The sequence below is a fragment of the Hemibagrus wyckioides genome, linkage group LG08 (assembly GCF_019097595.1).
Source record: "Hemibagrus wyckioides isolate EC202008001 linkage group LG08, SWU_Hwy_1.0, whole genome shotgun sequence".
In the NCBI taxonomy this organism is placed as follows: Eukaryota; Metazoa; Chordata; class Actinopteri; order Siluriformes; family Bagridae; genus Hemibagrus; species Hemibagrus wyckioides.
The window spans coordinates 16,207,239-16,217,543 of NC_080717.1; the positions used below are offsets into that span (position 1 = coordinate 16,207,239).

The 10,305-nt window shown below is 39.6% G+C and overlaps 1 protein-coding gene across 2 annotated transcripts in view; it reads left to right on the forward strand.

Moving 5' to 3' along the window:
- The window catches only part of gpc3 (glypican 3), a 105,556-nt gene extending 96,451 nt beyond the window's left edge, over positions 1-9,105 (forward strand). For both annotated transcript variants that reach the window (XM_058396213.1, XM_058396214.1), the window contains one exon: positions 6,374-9,105. In XM_058396213.1, coding sequence (XP_058252196.1) covers positions 6,374-6,549 — 176 coding nt within the window. In that variant the 3' untranslated portion in view covers positions 6,550-9,105. The remainder of the gene's footprint in view (positions 1-6,373) is intronic.
- The last annotated feature ends 1,200 nt before the right edge of the window (positions 9,106-10,305 follow it).

Here is a 10,305-nt window from a genome sequence, read left to right on the forward strand (position 1 = left end):
TGGGTTGCTGCGGTCCGGCTTTAAGGGAAAGGAATCAATTATGTCCAAGCATGTAGTCATATTTCCTGCATTAGTCTGCTTGAGTCATTAGGAGAGACATAGAGGCTTGCCCTTTGCACATCTCCACTAAAACTCCTTGCCTTTCTTGTTTACTCCATAGTCTTGGCTGATTTTTTTTTAGCAGCTACAGACTTTTTCTACTTGTCTTTCTTGATGAATGTTTTCACTCCTCCGGATCATTTGAAATGTTTTGTAATAGGAAAGATGGCGGGTCTTGTGTTATAACCTTGTCCTTTTCACCACTCTTCTAAGAGGCGTTGTCAAGTGATGAAGTCCCTCACATGAGCAATTAATTTCTCCTCACCATTATACTACATATTCATTTGCTTTGATTTACTACTTCCAGACTCTTCTCTCTCTCTCTCTCTCTCTCTCTCTCTCTCACTCTCTCTGGGATAGCTGCGAGTGTGAGTGAACGTTGTTTAAGATACTGTGCTGAGCGCTTTAGGTGGGGTTCAACCTTCTCAAGGTTGGTAGGTTTTTCTTGGCACGCTGATCAGTTTGACCCTGTGGTCAGGAAGGTGGGTGTGGGAGCTTAGCAGTCCACTAGTCCCTAAAATAACAGTACAGCCTTAACTGAATTGTTTAGACATCTTCATATACAACCCACCTGCTATTTAACTAATTAACTAATAAATATCAGTGAAGTGAATACTTATCCAACTGAACCAAACACAAAAATACAGAGCTACAAAACCCCAACAGGAGATTTATATTGCATAACATTTCACTGTAAATTCACAGTAACATAATGTCATCTGGGTTGCCAGCCATTTACTGTATTTTCACAGAAAAATACTTCTGTATTAAAAATGTGCAGTATAGTGCTGTTATTGCCAAATACAGAATCCTCTTTTCTACAGCAATACATTGTATATTTTTTTTTAAAGGGGAATATTGTAGTTACTGAATTTAATACTGTACTTATAGATAGAATTACTGGTCATTAAATATGTACTCAAAATTTAACAATTTATACTTTAAAATGACCCTGAAACTGAAAGAACCTAAAACAAATGTTAGAAATGTTAGATTTCTGTTACTAATCAAATTGAGCACAGTGGTTTTACTGAATCTTCCACAGATTATTCAGCCTAAAAAAAAGTCTTCTCTATCTTCTCTAAAAGACACAGCATGAACTTGCCTGTGCATTTACATCATAGGGTTACAGTGTGTTTGTTTTTTTTGTTGTGGTTGCTTTGTCTTTGTGGACCTTGTTTTTGGTTTTGGTTGCAAAAGACACAGCCATTGCACACACTGTACACAACTATTACTTGAGTAACTGAGTAACTAGTGACTTTAAATGGAAAACTGGTTGAACGTTGTTTTCTGACAACACTTGGTATGCTTTCGGCGTTGCGTTTCAAAATAATGTATAACTTTCAGGGTCATTTTGTTAGATATTTCTGAATCTCAGAATACTTTTTAGCTGGCACATAATCTCTGCTCATATAGTTAAAAGCTCCTGATTCTAGGTGTATTCATTATACTAGTCTTTGTTCCTTTTTTAGGTTGGTCATGTTAAAAACTTTTGACCCAAAGAGTAAAGATTCATGTGGGATGATGGATCATGATGACTTGCATATTATAACTCTGTATCATCTTACCGCATGGCTTGTGTTCACACTTACGCTTACTGAGAGAATTGTCGGAAATCATTCACTTCACTTACCCAGATAAACATTTACTGAAATAAAATATGTGTGTGTGTTTTAGCAATGCATTCTGTGTGACATGCTGCATTTTCTTTGCTGACTTATCTGTCAAGAATATGTTAGTAAAAGGACCTCTGGCAGCCTGTATCATTTACTTTTACATTTTTGCTCTTAGTAATATCAGAAATGGGCCAGTTGTTAGCACAGACGATCTATCTCATAGTCTTTGTATCACTTCTGACAAGCTGAAAAGGGACTTTGAGCTGATCTAGCTTGGGGGAGATATGAACTGTCTGATTTCAGTCCTCCCTGCTCTACCTATCTCAAGGACCATTTAATTTATGCAAATGTGCATCAAAATCTGCCCTTTATGTCTAAATCGTACATACACTGACAGACAGGTCTGCCAAAAAGGTTGTATTCAAGCTACTTGGCTGCAATCATTGATGTCAGAAGACCAGCTAAGCTGTTGGGATCCTCTGTAATATTACTGCATTCATGTGTATTTTCATAAGCATTTGCTCAGCAAATGCAGCTGCAATATGAACCATTTCCCATTTCATAAGAAGCACCTGTGTTTGGAAACTCACATTCCATAGACCATGCAGTTCTGAGGCACACCTGTACCCAGCTCAGGCCTGCAGGATAAACACGGTAGATGTACAGGTGGAGGTTCGTCTTTTGTCTGGAACATCTGAGAAAAATTTGTATAATGTATACTATCCAAGTCTCCCTAGAGAGCTTTTATGATTCGAGGAATGTTCTGCAATAAATTGACACATGGGTAACAGTGGAGTCTGCTGGGTGTATAAGGATTTTGTTTCTCTTTCTTTTGTCTTGTCAGTGCATGGATACTGTTTTCTCAACAAAAACAATCACTGTAGAGAGTCAATATTAGCTTCTTTTTTTTTCAGATGGAATAGGTGGCACATTGTTATTTAATGCATTTTGTGCCAGGAACAGCATCGGTTCTTACTCTTTATCCTCTACTGCAATTAGTTTTAGATTTGTGTTTGGTCATTAGGCTTAGTTTTGTATTGTTTATCTGGAATTAACAGCCTTAACATGAGTAAAAATGATTTATGGATGTATTAAAAAGCAGGTTTATAGATATATTATAAAGTTGCTCACAGTCAAAACACCAAAACAAGAAAATTAACAGTTCACTTCACTCTACAAAATCATTTATTGTCTTATTCTCTACTCTGATGACTTGCCATAATCCTGTTTGTGTGTGTGTGTGTGTGTGTGTTTGTGATCTATTTCACTATTTCCATTGAGCCAGTTATGTCCCACTATTAACAATCAATGGTTGCCTTTTGACCTTTCACCCTGAGTGGTAACAGGATCTCGCAACTTTGTGATACCACAAGGCAGACCATGATGGCACAGCGCTGACCCTTGGGGCGTTATCCTCTGGGAAACTGATAGGCATGGTGGGGGGTTGTAGCCTGTTCCAGCACTAGGATGACCCTGCTATATTGTGTGTCAGAATGTTCCCTGTTGGTAACATTCAACACCAGTGAGGGTGCTGTTGATATTTGTAGTTGACCTGCTACATCTATACATTCCTTTACTTAATTATTTCAGCCTTGCTACTATACACAGGTTTCGTATTGCGGCCTTGAGTGAGGAAGAAAGCTTTCTTCTGATGTCTGTTTCTCCTTTACCCTGACAAAAACACATATTTGTGGCTACATCACATTGGTCCCATTAGTCCCAGTACTAAGGAGTTGGGACCCACTAGTGGACCCACTGTTTTTTATAATACTCAAGCCCCGTTGACTTTTTCCACAACACCGGTTGTGTGTGGTGTTCAGTTTCAGTTAGCCAGCCCCTTTTTTGCATTTTTTTCCTACTCAGTGAATGTCTCTTAAGGCCAAGATTTTTACTAAATGATTCATACCCTTTCGCAGCTCACCATACTTTCCCTGAACAATGCTCTTACACACTTGCATGCCTGCGTTGCTGGTTTATTCACTTTTCTCAAGCAGGGTGAGTGTATATAAACACTGTATCAAATTGCATGTCTGTTTTAATGGGAGTGGTTGTACAGTGTGCTGCTGTCACAATGACAAATCGGGCTTTCAGGCTAGAGGTGTGCCCTAACCATTGGCCTGACCATGGAGGCAGGGGAAGAAAAAGTTAATTGTCCTCTGGCTCGCGTTCAAGCTTTGTCGTAATTGCAAAGAAATTTCAAGGAGTTTCCAGTACCCAAGCTTTATTTGTTCACCCCCTTCCCCTGTTTTAAAGGTGGCAGCGCTGAAATGGGCCCCTTGGCATTTAGACACCTCCCCAAGATTAGGCCTCCATCTCTTTGCCTGTCCTGCGCTCAGCCGGGTTCTCACTGCCAGCCGTTTTTAAGACCCAGAATTAATTACATTTCAGGCTTTCCTGCCAGTCCCAGCATCACGCAGCCACTTGTGCAAATGGTGGACTTCCTCCCTGTGGAGCAATAGCTCCCAAATTGAAGCAGTGACAGTACAGTGCAGCAGTTGCCTGGGGCCTCGTTTAGAATGATGTGCCTAGAATAAACTTAAATGTTGACATATGTTTATTTACTAAACCTTCTTGTGAATGATTTATACAATGTTCTTATGTACAGAAATGTTTTTTAACCCTGTGGCATGTTCTGTCTTAAAGCCATACACACAGCAATAAACACATGCACTCCTCCTATATAACATCCTTAAATATCCTTATATGGTGAGACACAGGCACTGTTACCGTTTGGTTAAGTAATTAATCATGGCTATTTTCTCTTATCCCAATATAATCATAGTCAGCGATCCAGACTTCCTGTCCTCACTCGTAACATTTTCTGTTAGTTGTACAGTAGTCACTGAATAATGCATAGCATTTACTTATTAAAATACTTTAGGGTGAACAAATAAATAAATAATAGTCTGGGGGTAGGGTGTATGCTCCTCATACCTCATGTTATTAATTTGTCTGAAAAATTTGTATTGTGATACAAATACTCCACATGCCCATACTTCTAGAGACACACTCATGTCTATGGAAAAATAGTTTTTTAGCAGTAAAATATACTAGTAATAGAAGTCACAATTCATCAAAATAAGAGATTGTACCATTTACACGCATGTTATGGTATTCTTGAAATTTGCTGAAGTAGCATGTTTGCCTCATACCTTTGGGGTTAGGGGTTTGATTCCCACCTTCTCGCTGTGTCTGTGGAGTTTCAATGTTCTCCCTGTGCTTCAGGGGTTTTCTCTGGGTACTTCGGTCTCCTCCCTAAGCTTCACTAAATTGTCCATAGTGTGAGAATGCTTGTGTGAGCATGTATGATTGTGCCCTTTAATGGGTTGGCATCTCGTACTTGTGCCCTAAGTCCCTTGGGATAGGCTCCAAGTTCCCTGTGACTGTGTGGGATAAACAGTACAGACATTAGTAATGACATTTGTGTTTTTATTCAAGTTAATATTAGATTCTTGTGATATGCATGGTTTATTATGAATCAACTGAATTTGTATGAGCGTAGAGTACTGTGTGTGTGGGAGGGTGTGTGGGTGGTTGTTGTGTCTGGGATAATGGGGAGTGTATGCTGGTATCACAGGAAAGCTATGTTAGAAATCTACTGCTTCAGTGGGTGCATGCATGTAGGCTATTGTATGTATGGTGTGTGTCTGTGCACATGCTCTATGTGTGTGTGTGTGTGTGTGTGTGTGTAGTCTCTGAAAGAATGAGGCTCTGCACAGCTGGCTTGATAGGAGGCGCTTCCACACATAGCTGAAGTGCCTCTCCTTAGTGCTCTTTCATTACTGATATCCTTTTGGCCTTTCTCATAACTCCCTACTTATATCAGCGTCTCTCTTATGCATTTCTCAGACAATGTGCCCCCAATATGGGATGCTGACATAAATGAAAAATTGTTTTAGTCTCCTTTTGAGGGTGATGGCATGCCTGGTGGACATGCTGTTTCAGACATCTTGAAGGGTGTACAACAAGGTCACAATGATAGAGAGCAAGGTAACATTTGCTTCCAACTTCCACATTTTCAAATAGAATGACAGTAATTTATATATAACACTATGGAAACAGTGCAAACACTGTATTACTTGGTTAGGGAAGCTGTTGGACTTATTAGCTTATTAGCATTCAGTTTTGTGAAATGGGGTGGTTGGTATAGTGGCTTAATGTTTGCCTTGTACCTCTAGGGATGGTGGTTGAATGCTCACTACACCCTGGAGAGCAGAGTTTGCATGTTGTCTTTGAGGGTTTTCTCAGGGTTAATCTGGTTTCCTCCCCAGTCCAATGACATGCAGTCTGACTGGCATCTCTAAAATCATAATGTGTGATCAGGTGTGTGTGTGTGTGTGTGACTGTGATAGACTCCAGGTTCTCTGCAACCCTGTGTAGAATAAAGAAGATGGATGGATGGATGTACCTTTCTTTTTTTAGAATATGTCAATAGGATAATAATCTCAGCGTTAGAGGTTATTTATTGTACTAAAAGTGTTATAGCATTATACAAGTATACGACTATTTTATACCAGCAGTGAAATGTGTGAAAGAGCTTTTCAAGCTTTTATCTGCACTTAATTTAAGAGGCCAATCTCTTTCTTGCCCTTTCTTTCCACTTCAGATTACACATTGTGTAGGTACTTACATTCTTCTCCTATTTCTCTCTCTTTCAGATCTGGCAGATAATTTGGCAATGGATGACTTGACCTTTCACGAGTTGCTCCTGACCCCGAGACTTGCCACAGACACACATGGCGGAGCGTCTGTACCCGGAGCAGCACACGGGCTGTATGTCCCCAACCACGTCTTCTTTCTGTTCGTCATCCTCCTTCTCTTTGGATTTCAGTGAACCTTCCAGTCTCTTTTCCACAGACTCCACTCCCGAACCCATCTTCATCAACAGTGAATTTGAAAGGACACCGCAGCTGAACCTTTGTACATACAGTGAAAGATGAGCTCGACTAAGGACAGAAGACTCTTTCTCCCTTTATGTGTGCTATCTCTGCTTTTACTTAATGAACGTCTGTTTTTTTCTGTACTTCCACAAGGACCTGTTCAGTTGCCAAACCATTAAAGACGTACTCTCCCAGAGCATGATAAATACGTCACATATCCTAACTGTATCCTATTGTGCTTTTATCCCACAGTACAGTCATCTGTTTAACATGGGACATTATTTGCTCTCTGGTGTTTTACACATAGCTTTACACAAAGAATCGAGCTTCCTGTAGGTAAAGGACCTGACCGCCCTTTTTTTTCTTTTAGAGGCCATGCTTTTGTAATTTATTGAACTTTGTAGAGGAGGAAGACTGTGACTAATGGGGTCTGGGGAAATGTAATGCTTCTCTAGTGGACATGAAGTCTGTCTGATTCCTGGACACGCTCAAACACAAACACACACACACACATGCACACACCACGTTGCATCCTAATTCTGCCACTCATTTCCTCTGCAGTAAATGATCCTTGCAGGAGATCAAGGGATTGGTATGTCGTTGTGAAATCTTCTCACTGCAGGGTGACACCAGCTCAATTTTATTTGGAGAGATAACAGTTTATTAGAATGGTATCTTTACCTTTTGCAGTCATGCTATCTTTTCTCCCATCCATCACACTCGCTTTGATTTTTTTCTTGCTTCGGAGACACATCTTTCTCTCTTTCTCTTGTATCTGTATCCTTTACTGTCTCTCTGACTCTCGCAGTGAGTGGCCATGTCATATTTCAATGTGCATTGGACCTGGATGATTAAAGATATGGCCCACGTGGACAACCTTAAGTGTCCTCCTCTTGTCCATGCTTTGATTTACAAGTTGCTAAGACAATGCCATCCAAGAAAGGAGGTGCTGGGTTGATGGCCGAAGTGCCAGACTGTGCTTTTCTTTGTTTCTAAAACTGGCACGTGAAGGGATAATCCTGTATTACAGACCGCTGTAATAATTCACTGTACAATTTACAGGAAATAATCATAAAATATATTTACATTAAAATACTGTAATATGTTTACAGTTAATTACTTTTAGATATTTTTACAGTATATCATTGTTTCAGTACTGTAAATTTTAACTGTGAGTTCTATTGACATTTGGCTCATGCTTCTTTGAAACGTAAAGGTTAAACGTCAACCAGCACATTTTGGCAGTTTGGATTTACATCGGAGAAGGTATGAGATGGTCCCTAAAGGAATTTGTGAAATTTTTTGTGATTGTTTTGGCTAAAAAATGCTTGATTTTTTTTCTGCACCTTTTTTGTGAGGTTTATCTGCTTTTATTTATTTATTTATTTATTTTTAAGCAGTGTGAATTGGCAAAATTGCGAGCATTGTATTCTTCTTTTAAACCACTACCAGTGAAGACACATTTAATTACTTTCTGTTATAGCTGTACTCATGTTTGACGCATATGAATCAAAGGCTTTAATTGAATCATCACCGTTGTGGTGACGTCTTGATGCGTCTTGGCCCAGATATGCGGAAAATCCACAGTAGTTTGGAACTGCAAGCTCCTCTGAATAGGGTCACGTTTGCTCGATTTTTAATCAGTTTCTGCGATGACAAAATCACAAAATCCTGGAGGGATTAGTAAATTGACCTGAAAGAGTTCAGATCCACTAATTTTCCGTTGTTGACACAATGGCAATCTTTAGTAAAACATTAATTATTTCACAATGCATTGTGGTATTTTACTGTAAAACAAATTCACTGCTCTAATTGGCCAGATGTTTACAGTAGAATCCTGTACATTAATAAACAGTATTTTGCTGTAAAATAAATATTGTAAATGTACAGGGTTTTTTGTTTTTTTTTACAGTGTAGAGTAGTAAATGTTCTTGTAAATTACGGAAAGGGTTTAATATTTTGATGCTACAGTATGTCTGAAGAAGCGAGCCAGTATCCGCAGCCATATGTTGCCCAGACGTATAGCAGCGTATGAGACTCTGGAATAAAAAGCGTCTCATTCCAATCTCATCTGAAAGCAATAGGCATTGTAAGTTCAAGTAAACAATCAAAGACTCATGAATGAAATCACATCTAAAATCCAGTGGGAATTAAATTAGTGACTACACACTGGCCTGAAGTGAATTGTGTTAAGAAGTCCTGTAATTAAACACCAGATTCCCTCATTGCTGTTTATATTACAGCAGACTGTGTACTGGGCGAGTATCTGAGGCCATTTGGCAGCTCTGTTCAACATTCAGTGACAAGTCCGTCTTGTATTTGCAACACTTCTCCTTGGATGACCAGTAGTTGTGATTTGTGGAAGTCAATATGAATTTTTTTTTTTTGAAGAGTGTGTGGTAACAGAGTGTGTCCTATCCAAACCAGATTACAATGTTTTCTGGTTTTGTGACTGCATTTTGATTTCACAGTTTTCATATTTATTAAAGTCAATAAACATGTTGACATTGTGTTGTGAATTTTCTCGGTGGTTTTAGAGAAGGTTTCTTGTTTGTTAATAAGACACACGGGATCTGTATGAAGTTTTCTGTGTTTTTGCTCTGCGGCTCAACGACACCTTTTTTGATATCCAATTTCACATGTGTGTGTCAAAAATGCAGACTAATTAAGGTATGAGGAGCCACACAAGACCAACTATATAAACAAAATACAATCTTCTTCCTCAGTCATCGACTCCTTTGATCTGTAAAAAAAGTGTCAGACACAGCTATAGAGTTTCACACCAATGGCAGCAAACAAACCTCATTTTGCCTGAGTGTTTACCTTCTAATGCCCCCCACCAGTGTATTTAGCAGGCTCTAATTTATTTCCCATTACCCGCCTAATCTGGCCACCTAACTGACCATGGGGCCACACACCCTGAGGCAGCGTCTTTTGCATTCTCACACTTGCTCCTTTCTCCCTCAAAGCCAGATAAAGCTCGCCCGTCTCTAGCTGTGCCTTTCTCTCGGAACTTGCGAAGAACCTTTAGAATGGTAACGAAAGCCTGGTTATCAGGCCTGGGCCAATGGGGGCTTGAGAGAGGGAGGCAGCAGCTGAGCTGACCCTAGCTCCTGCCTACACTCTGAATGTTAATAGGGATGGGAGAATGGGCAAACAGACCCATTGAGATGCGTAGGATGAATGTTTTCTTAGGGTAATAAAGTGGCAATACAAGGACGACCCAATTTTAGGGTCAACTGGTCCATATTATGTGGGGGTGAAAGGGACACTGGGGAACTGAGTGTAGACTGATTTATCTATTACCGAGAACATCAATTAGGCTAATTCTTGCAGATATTATCAGCTCATTGTTAGATGGTGGCGAGATAATGATTCGGCCACCAAAACTCATCCTGTATAGATTATTTGTAACGTTTCATTGTAAAGTAGTCAGCCATGTGATATCAAGCTGTAACAAAATGATTCACACTAGCTAGTTCCTATTGACATGTTAATGAAACCGATGTTGCTCTAAGAGCCATTCCTGAGACAAGTATAATTCTCTCTCTCTTTCTATCTCTCTCTCTCTTTCTTTCTCTCTCTCTCTCTCTCTCTCTCTTTTTACACTCAATCCTATTCATGTTCTGTGGAATTCCAGGGCCACAAATTTGTCCATTAGTGAGAGTTCTGAGGCAAACAGTGCTCACCTTTTGTTGTCCATTGAAAGT